The sequence below is a fragment of the Propithecus coquereli genome, unplaced genomic scaffold (genome assembly GCF_000956105.1).
Source record: "Propithecus coquereli isolate 6110/MARCELLA unplaced genomic scaffold, Pcoq_1.0 Scaffold208, whole genome shotgun sequence".
In the NCBI taxonomy this organism is placed as follows: Eukaryota; Metazoa; Chordata; class Mammalia; order Primates; family Indriidae; genus Propithecus; species Propithecus coquereli.
In genome coordinates this window covers 727,875-753,000 of record NW_012145856.1, presented here as the reverse complement: position 1 = coordinate 753,000, position 25,126 = coordinate 727,875, and the positions used below count along the sequence as shown (strand labels likewise).

Genomic DNA, 25,126 nt, shown 5'->3' with positions numbered 1-25,126 from the left:
TGCACCATCATGCCTGGCTATTTTTTTAAATTTTATTTTTAATTTTTCTGTAGAGACAGGGGTCTTGCTATATTGCCAAGATTAGTCTTGAAGTTCTTACTTCAAATGATTCTCCCATCTTGGCCTCCCAAAGTGCTGGAATTACAGGCGTGAGCCACCACACCTGGCCCTCATTTGTTTATTATTCCTTTATATCCAGGTCTTCTAAATTGTGGGAATTCTTTTGTATCATTTTTGTTTTGATTTCAAGTGTTTTATAGTCCTCAATTAGTTATTTCTTTTAAAAATTTTGCATATCTTTCTTTTTTCTTATTTTTAAAAGTGTCCATTTTTCTTATGCGTACTTTTAAAAATAATACCTAAGCTTTAAATTTCTTTCTTGTTTCTTTAGCTTACTTTTATTCTATTCCTTATTGTCATTATATTCTTTTATTTTTCATTTTTAGCTTATTTAGTTTATTTCATGTCAAGTAGAATGAGAAGATAAATGGTTTTACCCTTAAGAGTGACTCATGTCTTCAGCAAGGAGATTATTAGATTCTTATCTTTTCTGTGGGTGGTCCTAGAAGGACTCTTCCAGAACCCTGAAATAGAAACTTTATTTTTTCCAAACTCTAAAATCAATCAGGTAGATAACGCAGTTGATCTACAGAATAAAATCCATGGAGGACAATTTATAGCAACATGAATGAAATTGCATCATTATCATCACCATCATCATCATAACTGTCAAACAATACCCCTACATAATAGATATATGGTCAAACTGGAATGAGTTCAGAATCAAGCAGGTGAAGGAATTTGAAGCGTGTTATATAGTTAGGTTGGAGAATCTCTTCTCCTAATAGCCATCTACAAATAATGAGTTATCATTTGGAAAAAAGCAGGGTACTGAGCATTTTTTTTTTTAACTGAAAAGTTAGAACTTTCAAGCACCTTGGACAGAAGTTTCAGAGTCATCTTTCAGGTCGAAATGGGAAGGAGAAAAAGCCCGGGGAGTCAGAGCTCAAGCCATTTAAAAATTATGTAGGCTCTGGAACTCCTCACCTTCGGAGGTGCCACCTCATTATATGTGAAGTATAGTTCTGCTTATCACTTCTGAATGGATTTTTACAATTCTGCTTTTGAAATTGTTATTGATTCCATTTTGCTTTTCCTGTTTTAGTTTAAAATTTTTTTTAGCATTATTGAAAGGTGTTTTTAGGCCCCAGACTTTTTTCTGGGGCACCTAGAAGCTTTTAGGACCTCAGCACTGAGCCTCTATTGCCCAGTGGGTAGAATGGGCCTGTCGGTGCTGTCTGACGATGGACAGGGCTATCTGCGAGGCCCTTCACTGTTTCGGTAAAGACCTGGCAAGGTTCTGCTTACACGGAGAGTCGGGCAACATAAGGGGAATATCACCCTGAAGATCTCTTCCAGCGAAGATTCTATGGGTTACCTGATTTCCTCAGTACTTGCAAAGGGCTCCAGTGCAGCAAGAGAGGAGTGCTATGCTAATAGAGGAATGGAGCTTACTCGTATTATTATTTTATTTTATCATCAAATATAAGAAATCACACAGGAATGGTGCTTGTGGGCAGTGCTAGGAACTAAAATACTATTCAATTATTCCTTTTTAGCAATGACAGATTTTGTGTGTATCTAAGTTTGTCTTGAATTTAGAGTTTGTCTAGCCTTGGGGTTCCTCATCTGGATCCAGGAATCCTTAGCTAGGGAAATACCTGTAATTGGAGGATCAAAGTTTATGTAGCTGTGCATACATGCTTTTTATTTCTGGAGAGAAAGTCCATAGCTTTCATTACTTTCAAATGGTCCCCATCCCAGAAGGTTGAGACCCATTGAATTTATTCAATCCTCTCTTTCAAGTGGGGAAACGGAGGCTTAGAGAGGTCATGGGCCTTCCCCAGGTCACACAGGGGTGAGTCATAAAGGAGGACGGAGTGCCCCCACACCTTGTTCAGCCATCACTTCTCACTGCCCCCTGAGTGGGCTTTACAGCATTGCTCACTTCATTTTCTTTTGTTCTTGCCAGTCTAATTAATCATATTTAATCTTAATAAAGGAAAGAGTACCCATCCCTCAATTTCAGAAGAATCAAAAGCTGGTTCTGGTACCTGAGAATGGTTAGATCCAGAAACTCATAGGTAAGAAACAGGGATACACATGTTATTATTATAAAAAGGGAAATAAATGCTTGCAATAATAAACCAGTGTATTAGTTGCCTATTGCTGCCATAACAAATTACCATAATCTTAAAACAACATAAGTTTATTATCTTACAGTTCTGGAGGCTAGAAGTCTAAAATGAGCTCCCAGTTCTGTTTCTTTGCCATCTTTAGCTTCTTGCGGCTGCCCACATTCCTTGGCTCCTGACCCCCTTCCTATGTCTTTAAAACTGGCAGTGTAGCATCTTCTCCCCCTTGGACCTCCTGCCTCCTTCTTATAAGGACCTTGTGATGACATTAGGCCCACCTAGATAATTTAGGATACTGTCCCTATCTCAAGTTTTTAATTTTAGTTACGTCTGCAAAGGCTTCTTTGCTATGTAAGGTAACGTATTCACAGGTTCTGAAGATTAGGACATTGACATTTGGGGAGGGCTGTTATTCAGCCTGCCACAACTAATAATACGAATTTTCCAGATTAATCCAACTCATCATAAAATATGTTAAGAAGGAGCAAGGACAGTTAGTGAATTTTAAAAAAAAGTTCTTTAAATAAAAGCTTGACCAGTTCTTAAATGATTCTGGTTAAGGAATTGAAAGTGCCCAGGAGATTGTGTATATGTATATGTATACGTACGTGTGTAGGGGACGAGATAGAGGGGAACATGAGAAAAAGCTGAGTACTTTTAAAGAAATTACTGTCAGCCAGGCTTTTTTTGAAAATCGAACCCGTTATGAGCTTCTCGAGGTCCAGCTGAGACAGCTGGGCTTTTAGCCAGTGTAATTCCATGTAAGCCTGTGGGAACACCAGGATTAGCCCTGGCAGATACACAGACACACATGTGGCCTTTCCTGTGATAACAGGTGGTGGGTGGGTGTTGGAGGATAAATGATGCTAAAAATGGAAATAATTTAATAAAAGGATTAGAGAAATTTCTGAACAATTAGTTCAGAAAATGAATGAATAAGTATTTGTTAAAGTATTCAGGTCACAGGCTTAAATGTTTGCACTTGATGCTAAGGACAACCACAGTAGATCTAGAATTATACTTCTTCCTTCCTTTCTTTCTTCCTTTCTCTCTCTCTCTCTCTCTCTCTTTCTCTTTCTTTCTTTCTTCCTTTCCTTTCCTTTCACAGGGTCTTGCTCTGTCACCCAGGCAAGGATGCAGTGGTGTCATCATAGCTCACTGCAACCTCAAACTCCTGGGCTCAAGCAATCCTGCTGCCTCAGCCTCCCGAGTGACTGGGACCAGCGCCACTATGCCAGCTCATTTTTCTGTTTTTTGTAGAGATGACGTCTCACTCTTGCTCAGGCTGGTCTCGAACTCCTGACCTCAAGCGATCCTCCCTCCTTGGCCTCCCACAGTGTTAGGATTACAAGTGTGAGCCACAGCACCCAGCCAGACTTATGCTTTTAATTTGGCACTTTTAACTGCAGAGGCAAGACATGTTGACACGTCACGCAACCTGTTGTGAGCTGTATTGCTAAATATTGCTAAATAATCCTTAAATTCTGCAGTTTGGGAGTAATTGCTTTTTATACGTAGAGTATATCAAGTGGCAGGTTGCCTCCATAATGATGCCATCTTCACTCATTTGCATCTGAGGATGTGCTTTGAATGTGAGTTGAGGGGTGTGGTCACAGCTGGAACACGGATGTACATGCAGCTCTGTGTGGGATGTGTGGGGCATGTGGACCTCGTCATGTGAGTGTGGCAGAGAAACTCTCGAGAGTTGGTGTTTTAATAAAAAGGGATATCAAATATAAGTTGGAAATTCCTAAGCCCGATCCAAGGAAGCAATCCCCCTAACTTCTCATGCTGAGGTTTATAATATTCAGTGTCAACGTGAAGCCCGTGATCTTGTCAGGCAGCTACTCCTGCCTCCTCTGTGTGCCTGCACATCCCCACACGGAGGCCTCTGACTCCTATGGGTGCTGCTTCCCTGAAGACCTTGACATTCTCTGAGTTCAACCTCAGCCCGTCTTCAGAGGGTGAGAACAGTGCCTCCTCACCTTCTGGGTGACTGCCCTTCTGGATTCCTCGTCTTCCCGACCTCAGTGGAAGTCAGGTCTTCCTGCCTTGACCCTCACAGCAGGTCACCATGCTTGTGGACTGTTTATACTTGAAGGCAAGGTCGGATCTTCTTCATCTTTAAGGCTATTACCCAGCTCTGTGCATGGCACATAACAGATACTCAGTAAATGCTTGTGAAAGGAAGAAAAAGGGGAAGGAAGGGAGGGAGGAGAGAGGGAAAAAAGGAAGAAAAGAAAGAAGGAATGAGAAAAGGAATCTAAAATATTGTGAAGTTTTCTGGGTAACTTGAGGGATGGGATGTTCTTTAGAATACGTCCCCCCAGTTTTTGAGGGGAGACCTGGCAGGCTGAGGGTTTGTAAGCATCACAGAGAGACAGAACGGTTGGTTCAGTCCTTTCTGGCCATGTTTTCAGAGAGCTCATCCCCCAGGCAGCTGCCTTGTCTTTGCGTTTATCTGTCCAGTAACCGGCGATTTCCATACAAGGAGCCAAGCAGCAGCTGCCCTTCCAGCCCTCTCGACTTTGACAGATGACAGAGTCCAGCGGGCCCACACAGCGAAGAGTGAGTGAGGACCAGCTGCCGGGCAGGGCACTCTCAGGGCTGCAGGCGAGCAGGTGGGCTTCGCGGCTACATCTGCCCTCTGCTGGGAGCAGTGGCCTGCATCAGGGACCCTTACGAGAATAATATCCCTTGGGGATAATGATCGCCACTACTCTAAAGGTTGTTGTGAAGATTTACAAAAGAAAATAATGAAAAATATGTCTTGGAAAATGGCAAAGTGCTGTATAAATGGGAGTAAATATTTTCCTGTGTGAATAGGAATATAAAACTCGCTGAAGGTCACCGAGCTAAGCCTGGCTGGGACAATGGTCTTTCTGTTGGAATTTAAAAAATAGTTTTAGGACTTCATGTGTTTTGGACACTCTCCTGCACTGGGAGAAGTAAGGGAGGCAGGGCTGGATATTTCAGGGACGTGGCCTTGTCCCCACACGGAGGTTCTCCATCTCCCTCTGCTCAGCTGCCTGAGACTGAGTGGGCTGGGGGGAGCAGGAGCTCAGTGGTCACCAGTCCCAGCCTCCCTGTGTGACAGGCGGGAGGGTGGACCAGGCTGACGTCCACTAAGTTCTCATCCTGTGCCAAGCTCTGTGCTAGCTACTTTTACACGTTATTTCATGTAAGTCTTAAAGTCACTCTGAGAGTGGTGGAATTTCAGAACTTCTTTGTAATTTTCTTCTTGCTTGAATTTTTTAAATAGTATGTTTCATTCAATAGTAATGGTCACTAGTTCCAAAGCTATCAAGATCTAGGTGTTGCTATTTCCATTTTCACATAAGGAAACAAAGGCTCAGAAAGGTTAGGGGACTTGGTCAGGGTCACAGAGCCAGTAGATATTGGAGTCAGGAGTTGAACCCAACTCTGACCAACTCCAGCTTTGATCTTTCGTAATACCCATCCCAGCACCAGTGAGGGGAGATGGGAACCAGAGGGACAGGCTTTTTTTTTTTTTTTTAATTTCCTCTTTCTGTCCTGTCTACCTGACACTTCCCAGTATGCTCCACCAGAAGGAGCAGGATTTGGGTTTCGTCTCACCTTTACATTCTTGTTACTCAAAGTTGAAGCATCAGCATCACCTGGGAGCTTGTTAGAAATGCAGAATCCCAAGCCCCACCCAGACCTACCGAACTAGAATCTGAGTTTGAACAAGCTCTTTGGGGATGTGTGTGCACACTGAAGTTTGAGAAGCCCTGCTTTGCATTCTCCTCCTCCCCAGCTCCAGCCCCGTGGCTAAGCCTTAACAGTAGGTGAGCGGTGGAGAGAAGGGTAAGTCTCACCCCAAGAGGACCTAAATTTAAGTAAGATAACTCACAAGCCTTCCTGGGTTTCACCAGCTTTTAACACTTGGCTCCCGGTCTAGCAAAATTACAGAAAGGAATATAAAACAGATTTGTGAGCCTGGAAGAACTGGTTGGCGGTTTACGTTTAGAAACTACTGTGAGTTTACTGTGAGAAAAAAAATCATTGATCACACTTTCTTTTTATGAAATGTCATTGAAAGTGAAGTGAAGTGATAGCAAAGAATCTCGTGAGATAATACAATGGTGAGATATTGTTGAAATGACAGCTGAATTGATTCAAGGCCTGATAAAATGATCATATAGGTGATTGTAAAGGTCTCCCTGTCACCCAGCCTGGAGTGAAGTCTGTATTGCAGCATCTCAGGGCTCTGTTTCCAGCCTTCTCCTGGTCAAAGTGATTATTTGTGACTTTGAGGACATCAGGGCCATTTCACTGGAATTTATTCTTAGAGACATAATATAGCTACAGTTCATGGCAGATAGGTTATTTTATAATCAGGGCCTATTAGAAGTGTAGTAAGTCATTTCATGGAAACCTGCAGGCAAACTCCAGGCCAGATGTACTCTTTCTCTTAGAGCCACGCTAGGAAAACTTGCCCTAATAAACCTCCCAGGCAGTGTGGGCTAAGGACAGGGCTGGGCAAGGAGTCCATCCCCAGTGCAGGAAATAAGGGGTCTTTGCACAGAATTTGAAAACAACCATAATAAAAGTCAATCTGTCTTTTACTGTCACCATGCACCAGCAATCCTAGACAATGTCAGGGACAAAACATTCCTTCTTTCCCTAAAATCTATGTGGGTCTAAGTTCTGAAAATTTGCTGTTGGGTATACTTCATGTTAGCACATTTTAAAATTACTTATCCTTTAATAAACATTGTATTCCACTTGGAAGTTAATTCTGAGGACCCTCAGTTATATAGTCAGCCCCTAACACACATGTTCCCGGCTATATGTGTTTGTTTTTAGCATTAAGTTCTTAAGGTTCAGTACATGTCTCCAAGCCCTGTAATGCTAGAAAGTCCTACATTTTAAGTAGATTAGAAATAAGCAGTGATTGTAAAGATGAAGAAACAGAACTTCTGTTATTCTAGGTGATCACCTGGAATTTTTATTTGTATTTGAAATCTAAAATAGTGAAATAGAGTGAGAACTGTGACATGTAAAGTTTTTGTTTGGTAGGCTCAAATTTCAGTGTATACGTGAAATATAAATACATCAATATATGTATATGAATAAAAAGATGAGGATATTATACTAGAATATTCTAAAAATATCAGTTTGGGTGTAAAATATTAGAGCAATCTTAATGTGGGGTTGCACTCTGATGGGAGCCCCTGGAACAGACAGGCATGGAGTTACAAGTGACAGGATACAAGGGACAGGCAGCACGGTTATGCTTGCTTCTAACTCTTCCCTCTCCAGACCACTTCCTGGCTCTCCTCCCTTTCTTTCCTGCCTTGAGTTTGTGTTCCTGGTCCGGGTCCTAAGACCTGAGAGGTGGGCATCAGCTCCTCCTTCCTCTTTCCCAACCTAAGACATACTCCCAAGTTTGCAGATGACTCAAAGCTTAGCACACCAATATAAAAGATGACAGAATGAAAATTCAAAATGATCTTGCCAGTTTGGAATGCTACACGGAAAGCATCCGGATAAGGACAAAGGTGAAGGCTCCATTTCAAGTTAAACAAGTCAGTGGCAGGAAGGAACTTTTGGGGTTGATGAATATGTTTATTATCTTGATTGGAATAATGGTTCTGTGGATAGATGCATATGTCAGAACCTATAAAATTTACCTTTTAAATATGTGCAGTATATTATATGTCAATTACACCTCCATAAAGCCCTCTAGAAAATGCAACGCCCTGTGGGCAAACAGAGGGAAACTCTGAGGAACCTTTGAGGAAACTCGAGAGGTTCTAGTGAATATATTTTTAATTTGACTTTAAATTAATGTGAGTTTTTCGCTTAAGTGAAACTAATAGAAGCACAATGTTGAGATCCAGGAAGTGTAAATAGCACCACACCTGGATACTATGTTCTGGGCCCCATGATTGTGAAGTGCTGACACCCAGGGTCTCACAGTTGAGTGTCCAGGAGACAAGATTTGGAGCCTTCCTGGGACCCAATCTACTCAGATTCTTCAGGAATGAAGCAGTCCCTGCTAATGAGCCTCAAATTCCTTCGAGAGAATGAAATCTAGATTTGAGACAGATGAGAGAAATTTATAGCTCCCCATCTCCAGGGGTTTAGAGATTCCACTAAGTGGTCAGGGTTCCACGTAAACCCCACGTGCTCTATTCTGCTGGGACACTCGTGACAAATGACCTTCTTAAGCAGCGTACACCCTCTGCTTAGTTATAATGGGCTATGGATTCTGTGCAATTCCAAGTATGCCGGTGTAATTCTACTCCTCCTCTCTCACCAGGAAAGCTTAAGGAAAGGCTGGTGTAAAGTAAGGGAGATGTTATTAGAGGATAACCTTGAATCTGCTCTAACCTATAAATAAGTACTGACCTTTCACACCCTTGAGCACTTTATGATTATTAAGAAATTACTAGCAATGTATCTCATAGCAGATGGGCCCATAGCAGTGCGTTGAGTTGGTCGGCCAGAGGCTGAAAACTGCCTGGCCTCTAGGAATCCCAGGATGTAGCTTAGAGCAGCGGCCCGTGTAGTATCCTCAGCTGGCTCTACACCCACCTCTCCCCTTCTAGATGCTGTGCTGGGAGCACTGGGCCTGGCCTTCAGACTGTTCCTTGAGCCTGACCTCCTAGCACTGGCCACCGGATCTTACTTGATTGCCCTGCTACATCCACCTTCTTTGGCTGTAGGGACCTGCTGCAGGCATATCAGAGGCCACCAGAATGGTGGGAGAATTCCAGAGACCATGTAGTACAAGGAATTATTCTAGAATTTGGGAGAATTTAACTTGGAGAAGGGAAACGAATGGGAAGGAAGGCAGTGGTCTTCAGATTCTAGAAAAACTGACCTGGCCAGGCTTGTTCCATGAGGCAAGGATCCAGAGGGACAAATTAGGGTACAGGAGTGTTTTCTGGGGAGGAAAATTCAAACTTAACACACAGAGGAAGTTTGTAACAATTAGGATTGGCCAAAAACAAACTGACTTTTCTTAGAAACAGTGAACTCTTTTTCACTGTGGGAATTAGAAAATTCATGGTCAGTGATGGACACAAGGGATTTCTGTGCTTGGATGTTCTGTGGAAGTTTCTTTCTCCAGGCTCTAGAATCCTGTGATTCCAAAAGACCTGGTTTTCTTACACTTTTGAGATCCCTGTTTAGACTGTTGACTCCAACCTGAGTTTACATATCCACTTCCTCCCGGGGGCTCGGCACTTCCCTGCACATCACTGAATTTGTTTTCATCATTTTTTTTTTTTTGCTTCCATGGCAGGGATATCTCTTCCCCGCATTGCAGGAGTTGCAGTTGGGGCCCAGAGATATAGGATCACATCAGATTGCACTCACTGTGGCTGTCAGGTTACGTCTTCAAGTACGGTTCCTGTGTAGCCTATTCTGTTTGAATGGCAGGTTTATTACGGGGGACACGTGGCTCTCCAGTGGGAACACTGGGGGGCCGGAAACACAGGGTGAGGAGGCTCGTCTTCCTACATGTCTCTCCCTCACCCATGGAATGGGTATGAATTGTTCTTCCTCATCACCTCCAGCCTCTCTGAGCTGGGAGAATACATCTGATGACACTAGTGACATCTGTAACCTTGTAATTCTTACTGTTGCAAAACACACAGAACCAGGACATATATCATAGTATGTAGACCTCCTTTCATGTACACCACTATCCTGCTTCTTGTTTCATCATATTGTAGATCATTATGATTAGATATTCTTTTGGGAAGGAGACATTATGTTCAACAATGAGGACATGTTGTATAAAATGCCCCCTTCCACGACACAGTGCGATGACCTATGACTTTTGGCCTGGGCACCATAAGGAATTTCGACCCATTCCCTTGGCCTGGAAGACTTCCTATGTTCCTCAGGTGTCTTCTCCAGTGTGTTCTGGGAATACCTTGTGTTCCCCTATCATAGTCTTGTCACACTGTATGGTGACTGCAAGTTCAGTACTTTCTCTGGTAAAATCTGTGGCATTCCCAGTGCCTAACACAGATGGGTCATGAATGTACTCTTGCGTGAATTGAACTGAAGGGCTTATATGCAGAGGGCAATAGTGTCCCCCACATCGGTCACTTGAAAATATCTGCTAAAGGGATAGTTATAGCTGGGAGGGACCTTTGGAAGCCCAAGTTCCTCATTTTGAAAAGTGGGAATCTGAAGTCTAGAAAGACAAGGACTGGCCCAATGAGCCAGTACCAGAACCTGTGTCTCCCACCAGCCAGCATGGTGACCTTTCCACTGTGCCCCCCAGTCACGTGTCTTCTCCTCATTTGCAGCCTTGTTAACTTTGTATGCCACACCTGCTTCAAGAGGCAGGAGAAGCTCCATCGCTGCGGGCAGTGCAAGTTTGCCCATTACTGTGACCGCACCTGCCAGAAGGACGCTTGGCTGAACCACAAGAACGAGTGCTCGGCCATTAAGAGATATGGGAAGGTGCCCAACGAGAACATGAGGTCAGAGCTGGGCCGGGCGTGGTGCTTGGGATTACCAAATGTCAGGCTGGGGGTGGGGACAGTGACACCATTCCCAGGCCTAAGGAAGCCAGGCCGACTGCAAATCAGGAAAGAGCCTTCGAGAGACTGGATCTGGTCACTTCTTCCATTCACACCCTTCAGGTCTCGGAGGGGGAACAGACTATCTACAGCAGCGACCCCAAACTGTAGCTGCTGGCTGGAGCTGGCCTGCAGACTGCTCCTATATGGCTCTCCAGTGCTTAGTGTTTTAAAACTGATCCACCAATGTTTACAAATTGGGAAATTCCACATTTTAAAAATTAGAGGTTCTGGCTTCTCTGGAAAAAAAACTGAAGATCTGGCAAAATGAGCTGGAGCCTAGGGTGAATTATGCCCCCGCTGTCTCACACTCAAGGCCTTGTGCTCTCTGAGTCCTCTCCTGTCCCTTTTTGCTCCCTCTCCTCTCCCAGAGCCCTCTGCTCCTGCCCGGCCAGAGCCCTCCCTGCTTCCTGGCTGTGCCATGCCGGGACTGCCTCCGGGCCTTTGCTCACTCTGTTTCCCCACCTCAACAGCCTTCTCCACTTTGTCTCTACCCAATCATTAAGAATATGAATAAGTGCACAAATGACACTGTCTATTACCTCATTTTGTCTCCTGAATACCTCTGGAGGGCAGAATAGCAGCAAATATTTTCCCTGCTTTACTGGCCACCAGATAGGTTCAGGGAGGTCAAGCGACTTGCCCAGGTTCACACAGTAAGAAGTGGAAACAGTTCGTCCAATTCCTTATCAGCGTTCATCCCAGGAAGACACACTGTTAGGAGAGACCCAGGCTGCCGCACCTCTCTGCATCCCCAGGCCCCCCGTGACCTGGCTCCTGCCCACCTCTCTGCCTTTATCTGGTCTCTACTCCTTGCTCCCCATGCTGCAGCCACCCTAGTCTTCTTGCTGTTTCTCCATCATGCGGAGCTCATTCCTCTTTCAGGGCCGTTGCGTTTGCTGCTCTCTCCTCCTGACGTGCTCTCTCCCCAGCCTTGCAGAGCCGGCTCTGTCTGTCCCTTCCAGTCGTAGCCCAGATGCACCTCCTCCTGATGCCTCCCCAGGTGGCCTTAGCTTCTCCTCCTCCAGCCACTTTCTGTCATGTCGCCCTGTTTTATTTTCTGCATAGTACGTACTACTTAAAATAATCTTGTTTACTATGCCTCACCCACTATAAGAAGCATCACGATAGAAGAAATTCTATCCTTCTAGTTCAAAATTGTATCTTGGGCCCAACACTTGCCTGAATGTATTATGCACGCAGTGTTTGTGCAATGAATGAATGAATGAATTCATGCATGCAGCGGAGGCCTCCCTGACACTGCTCTCTCCACAGGTTGGCAGCGCGCATCATGTGGCGGGTGGAGAGAGAGGGCACCGGGCTCACGGAGGGCTGCCTAGTCTCCGTGGATGACTTGCAGAACCACGTGGAGCACTTTGGGGAGGAGGAGCAGAAGGAGCTGCGGGTGGACGTGGACACGTTCCTGCAGTACTGGCCGCCCCAGAGCCAGCAGTTCAGCATGCAGTACATCTCGCACATCTTCGGAGTGGTAGGGTCCTGGGTTCCCTCCTCCGCCTCCCCAGTCCTTCTCCTTCTTCCTTCCCTGCTCCCCCTTTGGGAGGGTGAGATTTCTCAGAGGTGAACAGCTCTAAGAGGGAAGCTTCATTGGCCCTGGATGGTGACTTCTGTTTCTATAAAGATTGCATCTCCCCAGGCAGCCAGAGGCTCTGGAGATGTCTGCCCTCAGTTTACCAGATGTAACAGAACCACCTACTCACCCTTCCATTTCCAAGCCCAGGGACAGGACCCTAAATGACTCAACTAAAAAAATCCAGAGATTCTAGTGTATGAGTCCTCTTAAAGGAGGTGCATTGGTGACAGCTGGGATTGTCCAACTGTGGAGTTTCCAGAAGCTGCCAGGCCAGAGGGGAGGACAAGAAAGGACTGAAGGGGGACAGAATCTGAAATGAAGACCTCACATCTCATACTCTATTTTTCTGGCCTTGTCTACTCTGGGGTCATTCCTGCCCTATCTCAAATTGGCATCCCACATACAAACTTTTATTTATTTATTATCTCCGGATGGTAGATTTGGATGGTAATTTATCTTCTTGCTTATCTGTGCTTTCTAAATTTTCTTCTCTCCACATTGAAAACAGAGACCCACAATCACCATCCCTTCCTGCCCACCAATCACTTTGGAAGCCTTTGCCCAGGTCTGCCAGGCAGGATTGATGGGGAACAGTGAAGGGAGCCAGGGAGTGGGGAGTCAGGGCTCAGTGGGGGAGCACCAAAGCCAGGGGAGGCTGCAAGAGTCCAGGAGGTAGGGTTGGGGGCCTGGTGGATCAGGAGGCCCAGGCCCAGGTTTGTGGTTGTAGACATCTTCCATCTGGCAGGCCAGGTCCCCTATGTGGTGATGGCGAGCAGGCTGTTGTCATAGCAACAACAGCATGATCACACTCAACATCTCCCCAGTCTTCACCTTGTGGAAAGAGAGAGAATGTGGAGGCTTGGTAAGTCTAAAATCTGAGGATAGGCCAGCAGGCTGGAGACCCAGGGAAGAGTTGCAGCTCGAATCCAAAGGCCGTCTGCTGGTAGAATTCCTTCTTGCTCAGGGGAGGTCAGCCTTCATTCTATTAAGGTCCTCAGCTGACTGGATGAGGCCCACTCACATTATGGAGGGCCCTCTGCTTTACTCAAAGATCACCAGTTTAAATGTTAATCTCATACAGAAAACACCTTCACAGAAACACACATAAGAATGTTTGACCATTTGGGCACCATGGCCCAGCCATGTTAACCACCACAGCTTCCCATATATTATTTCATGCAGTCTTTACAACACAAGGTGAGGTCCATGCTTTTAATATTCCTATGTTATAGAAGAGAGAACCTAGGCCCGAAGAGGTTAGATGACCTCTGAAGGCCACATGGTTAGCCAGTGCCCAAGGAAGGTCTAGCAGCAATCTGTGCTCTCTGGGGCCAGGACTTCTACTGTTAATTGTTGTGGTCTATAGCCTTGGGGTGAATTTGTGTGTTAGAGCAATCCTGAACATCCTTAAGGGGCCTAGGGACTAGGGCCACAGATTACCTAATTACCAAAGGTTAGAGCTGAAATGATCCTTAGAGCTCATCTAGTCCAACTTATTCAACCAACAAATAGGAAAATCAGAACTCAGAGAAGAAAGAAATTTGCCCAAAGTAATATAGCTTGTTAGTGGTACTCACAGGCTTAACGTCATGCACTAGCTAAATGTCCTATGAGAATAAATGGAGAAAATGATACTCCTCCAAATCTGTAACAAACAGCCACGTGAGTGCATAAATGCATACTGTGTTCATATATATATTTATATATAAAGTAGAAATTCATGTGCAGTTATTAATGTATTATAGGTTATATGTATTCTTATGCATTTTTCATATCATAAGCACAGATATTTGGAATCTGTTTCTATAAAGAATGACTTACTTTTAAGGAAAGGAAAATCAATTGAATGCCACATTAGTAACAACCAATTTGATTCACCTTGCATTTCAGAGATAGATGTTAAATATGGCACTCATAAGATTTTAAAATTGTGAATAGGGAGTATAAAACTATCCCCCAGACACAAAATAACTCAGAAGAGATGTCAATTTTATTTTGTGAACAGCTACAGGAGTTGAGGGTGAGTAGGTAAAGGAGGCAGGGGAGGGTGAAGCAGACACACACACACACACACACACACACACACACACAGAGCAGGGCGTGGAGAGAAAAACCATGACAGATACTAAGGAAGATTCATGTCAGACCCAGACACAGAAAAAGGAGAAAATTTTCATCTTTTTTTTTTTTTTTAGGCAGAGCCTTGTTCTGTTACCCAGGCTAGAGTACAGTGGCGTCAGCTCAGCTCACAGCAACCTTAAACTCATGGGATCCTCCTGCCTCAGCCTTCCGAGTAGCTGGGACTATAGGCACGCTCCACCAAGCCTGGCTAATTTTTCTATTTTTAGTAGAGACAGGGTCTCACTCTTGCTCAGGCTGGTCTCAAACTCCTGAACTCAAGCAGTCCTCCCACCTCCGCCTCCCAGAGCACTAGGATTATAGGTGTGAGCTACCGCACCCAGCCTCATTTTCATCTTTGGCCTTTTTAGAATACAACTACCAAAAACTTGAAAGGTAGGGCTATAGGCTACAGTTTTTTCAGATATGGGACTCTTCCATAGTATTAATCTTGTGGGTCATTTGGAATTATGCAGAGAACAGGGAACTAGTTGTTTTGTTTCCAGACTCTCTAAGTATCTTCAGGGCAAGACTGGGTCTTCCGTTTTTTTCAACCCCTTTCAACAGCTAGAATGGTGTTCTGTCCCTAGTCTGTGTCTGTTGACTGACTCTTTTATCTTTTCCTGTGGGTAGATTAACTGCAACGGCTTCACCCTTAGTGACCAGAGAGGCCTGCAGGCAGTGGGCGTGGGCATCTTCCCCAACCTGGGCCTGGTGAACCATGACTGTTGGCCCAACTGCACCGTCATATTTAACAACGGCAAGTGAGTATGTCTTAAACTGGGGGTGCGTGATGGACATAGGGAGACTTTATGGTGTTTTTTCCACTTGACTTAAGCCAAAGTTAATCTGTTGAACCTGGACTAGCATGGATTTCAAATGTATGGCAAATAGGAACCTCATTCCAGAATAACTGTAGATGGGAGAAAGGTGTCAGGGAGGATATCAAAGAATTCAACATGGGTTATTTCTGAGTCTTTGCATGTTTCTTGAGGCTGCCTAGATGTGTTAGGTAAACCTCTAACTACTATTTTAAAACTTGAAGGCTGGGATTATCCCTAGAGGTAGGTCATGAAGAACGACATTGACTGAGAAGGGGTGTGGCAGGAGCATACTATTAGTCAAGGTCCCAGCAGGAGACAGGAGACACACTCAAAAGGGTTTGTCCAAATAGAATTTAATGAAGGGACAATTGACAGAAGTGTGGGCAGGGTTTAAGAAACTAACAAGGACTGGTGAGGTGCCCAGGGTCTAGCAACCTGTGAGACCATTACCACCCCTACATCTGGAGGCGCGAGCGAAGGAAGTGCTGTTCCTGAAGCCAGTGAGTGCCAGGCATGGTAGAGGGGCCCGCACCAGCTCGGCTGTGGCTTATGGCTGTGCCTGTAGAGAAACCAGATACTGCTGGAACATGGAGCGGCAGAGAGAAAGCTAGTGGACTAAATATCCCAACCCCTCATTCCTCCCACCTTCTGACGTCCTCCTGTTGGCCAAACCCCAACCAAAAGCCAGAGAGCAAAGGAACCTGGGTGAGCAGCCCTCAGGGGTCAGCCCTCTGCCCCTAGGAAGGTGCAGATCAGGGACATAAGGGCGAAGAATGGATCTCGGGGGTGGGACACAAGTGGAGAAAAATTAGCAAATGGGATGAGCCCTGGTTGTCTGCAGCTCAGATTGGGGACATGTGGCCTGAGCAATATTAATTGCTTTTTCTCTTAGAGATGAGCTATCATGACAGATGCAAGTCTACTCTGAGCCATCAATAATGAGCATGTTTCCCCTCCAAACTTCCTGGAAGCCAATGACAATTTCCAGTTCTTAGCTGAGGACCAAGCCTATGCTTCAATGTAACAAGGACTCTGATTTCCCTTTCATTCCTATTTTTGAAACCAGGCTCTTAAATAATTGAGAAAGTCTCTCAAGATGGAAAAGTTTATTTTGGACCCAGATGATAATCTTTTCTTAGCATTTGTGTTTCCTTTCCTAAGCCTCTTGGGGTCATTGGCCTGGATGGACCCCATGGAATCCTCCCTAGAGGGCTGTTGTCCAAGCTTAACCTGCTTGGCTAAGAGGATCAAATTCAGCCACATATAGGGCAGAGCTTTAAAGATGGAGCTCCCCTAAGTGGAGGTCCAGGGCTCCTCTCGTCACTACGTGTAACAACCACAGGAGCCTAGGAGCTCTTTCGTGAGGTCATCTTCAATGTTTGCTCTGCCTTCCTTGCAGCTACTAATTTCCAGCTCCCACGTTTTATCCAGGCTTCTTGGCTTTTGTGCAAGAAGGTGGCTTTGCAGTTACTGCCTAGCTGCCTGCCATAGTGGAAAGAACCCTGGACATGGGGTTAGGGGCCCAATTCTAACCCTGACAATTTTTACTTGCTACCTGCATGACCCAACCAGTCTCCACTCTCAGTCAAACTCTCCCCAAGACAAACATCCAAAGAGGCAACGCTTATTTATCCAGGATGCTTGTTAATGGGTTAATAATAACAACATCCCATATGTTTTTTAAATGCATCTTCTCATGACAGTCTCATTACAGGTGAAGCCCAGGGAAGGAAAGTAACTTGCTCAGGGCTGAGTACCCTTTCTTTCTAAATTCAGTGCACTTTCCACTATACCAGGCTATGTCTTAGCTGGTGAGAGCTGCTAGAAGGGGCTGAGATAAAGGTTGCTGCGGTGACCAAAGCTTTGATTGTGTAACCCAGAATGCTGTGCACCCTTGCTGGCCACAGTGCATCAGCCAATGGTAATGATTTCCATTTGGGTGTCTGTTTTGTCTTTCAGTCATGAGGCAGTGAAAGCCATGTTTCACACCCAGATGAGGTGGGTCAGTCCTTCCAAGCATCCCTACTCCTCTGACCCATCTCCCTCACTTGCCTGCTTTGCTGGGGCCCATTTCCAAGACTCCTTGGCTGTTGTCGGTCTGTAATGTTTTCTGCACCCCAGTGTCTCATCTTCACTGAATGGCATATTTTTAATGCATTTAAATTAACGATTTATTTCTTGTCCACACACTACTTGCTTTGCCTTTGCTTTATTTTCCTTCCTTTCTTCCCCCTCTGTCACTCCTCACTTCCACTGCTCCTCCATCCTCAGAGCATGAACCCTTCTAGTCCACACCATCTTAGCAGAAACCTACATTGTCCCCCTAAACCCTGCTTACCATGAAATGAGGACTGTTGATACCATTGACCTACTAAATGACTGTGTCTGTTTGTAAGCCCTGACTTCTCACCCAGACACTATGCTATGAAAAAATAGCATCCTTACTGTGATATTTTGATAAACATCTATTCATAGTATGCTGTTTACCACTTCTGCCAACTATGAATTAGTGGTTTAGGTTAAATTTTACTTTCGATGTTTTTTAATGACAACCCAATGGACCCAGATGGGTCTTTTCCTCAGGCTGGGCTTGAAAGTCCTTGAAAAGGTCTTTGGATTAAGAACAAAACACTATGTGGGAGTTTGGGCTTTGGGAAAGCAGGGGTAGGAGTGGCCAGTGTATATGAGTTGTGTTGATGTGCACTGCATGTGACTTTGGACGATGTACATCATGTCCTGGGCTTGGGTTCCACATCTGTAGAGCAAAGATAAAGAGGAGAGCATCTCCAGGGACCTTCCTAGTTCTAAGTCTCTGTGTTCTGGGCTCTGTTCCTGCCTCTGCAAGAAATACGTAAATAATTTGTCTACTTGTGGCTCCATTAGCTGAGCTATAGAATTGCGGAGTGTTGGGGATGGAAGGGGTCTGGGGTCCAGGGTGGGAAAGAGACTTGTCCAAGGAAGCTGGTTGGAGGGAGGGACATGGCTAAACCCCATCTCCTGACTCCCACAGTGAGATTATTCCATGTTAGTCACCATTCTTCCTCCCCCAACCCCTAGTTCCAAGTAAGGAAAAATGGGGTGGACATGTATGCATTTTTTCATATTTAAGTGACATTAAGTTAATTTGGTTTTGAAAATTCTCTAAAACCATTGAAATAATCTAAGGCACCCTGAGATCTTATAAAAATTGTCAAACCATGATGGGAAGCAAAGTTACTGGAAGTTCCAACCCAGTTGGCTACTGAGTCACTGTTGGATTAGGATATGTCACTACAGCGAGCTGCCTCTGTAAAGGGGACAAGCATGGGAAGAACTTGTTACTTATCCCACCAGGGACAGACATCAGAGATCCACACTCCACACTGGCCCAGGGGTTGCTCACACAGAACTATTTACAACATTAGTGGAGTCCTAAAAAGCAAGGGCTTCAATGCATCTCATTCCCTGTGCATCGAGGACCTGGAAGGCAGCTTGGGAACGATCAGGCAAGGCCAGTATGACGTGGGGAATCGTGAATGGCACTCGAGTTCCACTCCTGACTGTTGCAACAGTGTGTGGGACCTTGGAGGAAGTTGCTTACCTCTCTTGTGTCAGCATCCTCATTTGAGAATTGAGGGTCCCCTGACCTCAGACATACTAGGCTTCTAAGCACAGCTGTGAGCAGAATCACCCAGCCTCCCTCTCCTGCTTGCTTTTCATCACTTGCTGCTGAAAATTGGGGTGGCGAAGAAAGGAAAGAAAGAATAAGAGATGAGCAGACACTTAGGTTTTTCCAGCTTCCATCTGAGCTGTTTTTATACATATTATCACATTTATTGGGCATGTCAGTGTATACCACTTTGGGAGAAGGTTTATTATCCTTAAGTGCTCACTTTAGATGCCTGGACATGCGTATCACTGCCATTCAGCAGTTGCTCCCTTGGGTGTCATCTCAGAGTATGGGGCTTCCTTTGACTGGGACCCTCCTGGGAGTCTCCCCTGCCTTTTGCATGGTGTCTGACTAAGCTTTTCTGGGAGGTAAAAGAAATGACTGCAGATCTCTGTGCAGATTTTCTCCCCAGCCCTCTGCATCCTGCCACTTGCTGTCTGGGTGATGTTTTCCCCCAGGCTGTGAGGCCCCAGGATCTTGGGGAGATAGAAGAGATTGGCTTAGGACCCAGCTTGCAGGCCTCGCCACTTGTTTTCTGCAGCTGTCTGGCCTTGTCTGGAGGGTACGTGGCTGAGCGGCCCGCGGGCTGGCCTCCACCTCTTGGGCTCAGCTGGTTGTCTGTTCTGCAGGGGGCTTTTTCCTTCAGCACCTGCAGTGTCTATTACATGGTAAGGTGGATAGTGCTGTCAGATCAGGTCTAAGCCAGAGGGGAATCGAAATGCCATCTTCTCTTGCTAACCACCTTCAACCAATAAGCCACGTCTCCTAGAAAACACAGAAATAAACAATGCAGAGGGCTGATAGAGCCAGCCTTTGTTATTTGCCTTCACTGGTCTCCAGTGGGCATAAGTCTCCTCATAGGCCTGAACCATTGGGCTGAAGGTCAAGGTAAGAGGGAGCTTAAAGTTCGACACAGAGTGGGCCAAGACTGTGGGTAACAGAATGTATGTGTGTTTCCAAGAGAGTAGTCCCGAAACTAACCAGAAATAGTTTTTAGGTCTTTTCTTGTTTGGAGTTTTTGCCTTATGACTTCTCCCTTCCATTTGTTACAGACGATCAGTAGCTAAATGTATGGGGCTGATACCGGGTATGGAAGCTGCATATGGTCTTACGACTGCGTCCAGCCTTCTACTGGGAGTCGGTGTGAACTGATTCCAGAGCCATTAATGGAATGGAGCAGATTGGACTGTTATAATGAATGGCGTGGAATTATCCAGAAAACTGTCCTTTAAGTCATGTTCCCCTTTTGAGGGGAATGGGAGTTTTCTCAGACTGCTAGTGGAAGTCACTGTCTTTGAGACTCCACTTTGTGAAGCCTTGGAGGACACGGATCCCATTTCCATAGGCCTAGATTCTACTTACTTTATTTTTTTTTTTTATCCTGCTCCAGAATTGAGCTGCGGGCCCTGGGTAAGATCTCAGAAGGAGAGGAGCTGACCGTGTCCTACATCGACTTCCTTAACGTCAGTGAAGAACGCAAGAAGCAGCTGAGGAAGCAGTACTACTTTGACTGCACGTGTGAGCACTGCCAGAAAAAGCTGAAGGACGACCTCTTTCTGGGGGTGAAAGCCGACCCCAAGGTACATGCGGCCCTGCCGCTGGGGGATTTTGGCCATCTTCTGTAGGAGCCAGTCAAGGGTGGTTTTGTACCCCTGTCCAGAGCTTCCCAGGGAAACAGCCTGTAAGCCCTGGGGAGGTGGCGTGGGATGATGGACAGAGCGCTGCAGGTAGGTCCCAGCTAGTGTCCTGGCACCACCACTGACCAGGTGTTTGGGAAAGTTGCTCGGTTTTCTCAACTGTAAAATAGGAATGGTGGCCCCACTACAGGAAGTTGTTGTAAGGATTGAGCAAGATGATGTATGCTTAAGGGACTGGCATACAGAAGAGACACTCAGCAAATGTTGGCTCCTCCTGTTGCTCCTTTGCAGGTTAAGCAATGCTGAGGATTCAGATATCAAGACCAGATGGGCAAAGAGATTTGTCGTTTGGTTATCACAAAGATATTCCTAGTCCCATGACAATGGGAGATATGGAGATGGGGGAATGTTTAGATAGGTTAACATCCTTAACTCCTGGATCACTGTTGCTGGTTGCTGGTGAGCCCATTGAGTAGTGGGTCGCCAGAGCAAGGCTTACTCAGGAGCTCAGCTGAGTTGCCAGGTGTCAGAGTGGCCGGTGAAAGTGACAAGCCAGGAATGAGAGTGACGTCTTTAATCACTTACTGCAATAGTACAAGCAAGAAGCTAAAACCAGAGAAAGTGCTGACTCCTCCTGGTCCACATCCTCTCCTGGATCGGTGCAGGTGCATGGGGAGGGTCGGGTGGATCGGCACAGTGTGGGTTGTCTCACTGCTGAGGGAGCCCCCACAAAAGCTCTGGTAGTTTTGTGGACCCTGGGGTTGGGGAGATATTGAGGGGGAAGGGATAGGAGTGGAAAAGTATTTGGTACTGAGTCAGAGTGGGGGAAAGTCTTCAAGCTTCCCCCTCCTCCTCTCCTAAGGAGGCCAGATAAAGAGACCCAGGAACAAAGGCATCAGGGCTAGGAATGCAAATCTGTGAAGAGTGTGACCAGCCAGGGGAGCCTGAGTCCTTGACTGCAACCCCCCTCAGAGAATGCCAGGCACTGGCTGTGCACCATGTCTGGTGTGGGGAGAGCAGGCTTCCCTTGAGGCCTGCCAGGTAGAACCTTTGTGATTGCCTATGGTCAGGCCTGAAAAATCCCACATAGGTTTTTAATGAGGAGCCAGACTCCTCAGGGGAGGGTGACTGAGCATTTCTGTGTAATGACAGTCCTCTTGTGCACACAGCTGTTCAGTAGGCTGAGGCGGGAGGATCACTTGAGCCCAGGCGTTTGAGTCCAGTCTGGGTAACACAGCAAGATCCCGTCTCTAAACAAAATACAAATACACAAATATATTTCTAAATTAACTTCTGCATCTTATGGGCAGAAATTTGCCTCTGGTTAGAGCAAAGGCTGCAAACAAAACTGACTCCTCAGTACAGCTGATGCGGCCCCGTCAATGACTTTCATTACTCAGTGGTGTCGGTGCGAATGCTCAGAGGACACTGTTCCCTCACTTGACTGATGTCTTCCTTTCATCTCTGGCTATTCTAGATTTTTTTTTTTTTTTGCCACTAACTTATTTTTATTCTTAATATATAACATTTTCCCCTTTTGACCAAGAAATTCTCCTTCTAAGAATTTACCCTGCAGATAAACTTGCACATGTGCACAAAGATGTATGTATACAGCAGCATGCTGGCGGCACTGTTGGGAACAAGAAAATATTGAATAAAAACAAATAACTACCAACAGGGAAATATTTAAATGAAGGAAATACTCTGCAACTATTAAAATGAATAAGGTGGATCTTTATGTACAGATATGGAATGAGCTCCATTTCTTAAGGGAAAAGAATTAAGGGGCCAAACAATGCCATGTGTATTCGTCTGCTAGGGCTGCTATAACGAAGTCACACAAACTGGGGGGCTTCAACAACAGAAATTTGACTCATAGTTTTGGAGAGTTTGTTCCTTCCAAAGGCTGTGAGAGAAGGATATTTTTCAGACCTCTCTCCTGGGCTTGTGGATGGCCGTCTTCTCCCTGTGTCTCTTCACACGGTCTTCCCTCCATGCTTGTCACTTTCTCTTCACATGGCATTCTTTTTATAAGGACACTAGTCATATTGGATTAGAGGCTCACCCTAATCCAGCATGATCTCATCTTAACTAATTACATCTGCAGTGACCCTATTGCCAAATAAGGTCACATTTTGAGGTACTGGGGATTAGACGTCAACATATGTGAATTTTGGGGGATGCAGTTCAACTCATAACACTGTGTATGCTACCATTTATGGACATTAAAAGGGACGTACACACTCGCGCACAGACCCATGCCCACCCGTGGGGGTGCAATCATACAGACAGAAGTAGGAAGAGGGAGCTGTGACCAACAGGTCAACAATACCTGGGGTGGGGAAACTGAGAGTCGTCCCTCCAAGGCAGGAGACAAAGCAGCTGGGACCCAAGGATTAATGTGCTTTCTGTAAGAACAAACTCCTTGTCACAGAATCAAAGGTTCTGTATTCCAGGAAATGTGTACGGGATATATGTGTGAGGCACCCAGCGCAGCATCATGGGTGTTACAGAGAGTAAGCTGCTGCACTCACACTCACCCTGACCTCCAAAAGCTGCTCTCTTTTCTCTCTTCCAAAATTAAATAAAACAACCATGTGTTATTTCTCTGAATCTTTTGATGTTTACCTGGTAGTTTCCATAGTTAATCTGATGATGTGTGGCCTTTAGTTCCTATCCCTTCATTTTAGATATTCTGTTACCAGATGGTGACAATATGCCCAGATCTTCCAGTCTGAATTGCAGAGCTGGCATCTCTCTTGATATGAAAGATGGATGATTTCTGCTTGAGCCTACCTGGATTCAAAGCAGAAGTTTTCCATTATTTTTTTTACATCAAATTAGGTTTCTCTATTCAAATAAATAACTCAAAATAAAAATAACTCACCTTTAAAAACTGAGCAGAAAAAAATTAAGTGTGCTATCCCTTTTTAAAAGCAAATTCCTTGTAAGACATAAAACAAGGCCATGATGATGTAGTAGAAAGAATAATGAAAAAAGAACTAAGAGGCCCGTGTTCTAGTTCTGGCTGTGACCCTAAATGTCTGAGCTTGGGCAAGTCTCTTCCTTTTGAACCTCAGTTTCCTTATCTGTAAAATGGGAAGCTGGATTAACTTATTAATGGTTTCTTCAAGGTGGACTATCAACAATGTCACCACAGTTGTTTTTCTTCCTTTTCCTTACAATGCTTTGTCCTGGCCTGATAAACACCCCACCTCAGTATGCCAGCCTGAAACATTTAATTGGCATCAAAATCTTTTCTAGGTCCTTTAATTAATACTTGCATAGATAAATGTACATAGAAATAAAAACCAAATATTTTTTTAAATGAGACTATAACACCACAATATCTAACATTTCCCTCAATTGTACTTTTGGACTCTCTTTGTTTAGGTTGCCTGGGATTTTCTTTTTCTCTCTCCAGCCTTCACCCATGATTTTCACAATAGGGATGTGCCAATTTCCCTCTTACCACCCCTCCTCCCCGCTCCCATTCCTTCCTCTCCTCCTCCTCTGGCTCCTGCCTCCCTCTTGCTCTTTGCTTTCTATTTATTTGGATGCTTTTGGAGAGGGCAGTTTGGGAGTTCCTTCAATCTTATCTACAAACAGGAAGGTTTCTGCCTTTACTCGGAAAAGCAGAGCCAAGTGGAACAGCCCCATTTCCTTCCTCAGAATAGATTTATCACATGTTGCACTTTTTAATTAACAACCTTTCTGCAAGGCTGTTTTGGGAATCTTGGAAGTTGCCTCCTTTAAAAAAATTGATTCACTTCCAGACCTTAAAGTGACACTCTTCCTGACGTCATCAAATTGAGCAAGATTTTTTATGAACATCTAAATGCTTGGTATTCTCCAAATCTACCCTGCAAGCTACTGATTACGCCAGAAGATTCATTAAGAATCTTGAGTTTTAAAGGTTATGGAACTTACAGTAGATTAGAGGCTAGTGGTCGCAAACTAGACTTGATTTTGTGCGTCATTACTTGGGCAACGAGCTACGGATGAAACTAAAAGTGTGGGTCTGACAGATGATGGTATACCTCTGGACCGCCAGTCACAGAACTCTGCACAGCCGGGCAAGAGTTTACTACTGCACTTGATTCAAATGGGCTTAGGAAAGCAGGCACACACTGAAATGACTTGTCTGGAACAAAGACACGATTTGAGTTAACAGAAGGCTAAACAACACTCTGGGTCTGGAAGGCAGCAGCTGAGTAGCAGCAGGAAGGCAGCCAGAAGCCAGAAATCACAGCCAAATCAAAGTTCAAGAAAGGTTAAGGCAGGATTTAGATCTGCAAGCCAAAGTCAGAGAACTGACGGGTGTATTGATTGTTGGGGTCAGGCCATGGGACACACAGAAGAATTCCAGGGAATCCCAGATACAGAGGGTTTGGAAACAAGGGTCGTCAAAATTGTAGGGATAGTCAAGAGCTATGCAGAAGCCAAAGCAGGTAAGGTGGGCAGAAGGTGGGCACATACAATACCCCTTTCCTTAGGAGGTCCTGACCCTGAAGCAGGCTGTCCTGTCCAGAGGCCTCTCCC

At 45.1% G+C, this 25,126-nt stretch overlaps 1 protein-coding gene across 1 annotated transcript in view; it reads left to right on the top strand.

Annotated features, from left to right (window-relative positions):
• SMYD1 (SET and MYND domain containing 1) overlaps nt 1–25,126 on the top strand; it is a 72,296-nt gene that overhangs the window by 7,190 nt on the left and 39,980 nt on the right. Inside the window, exons 2-6 of the mRNA XM_012644190.1 lie at nt 10,490–10,666; nt 12,041–12,254; nt 15,108–15,238; nt 17,258–17,296; nt 20,338–20,527. Coding sequence (XP_012499644.1) covers nt 10,490–10,666; nt 12,041–12,254; nt 15,108–15,238; nt 17,258–17,296; nt 20,338–20,527 — 751 coding nt within the window. The remainder of the gene's footprint in view (nt 1–10,489; nt 10,667–12,040; nt 12,255–15,107; nt 15,239–17,257; nt 17,297–20,337; nt 20,528–25,126) is intronic.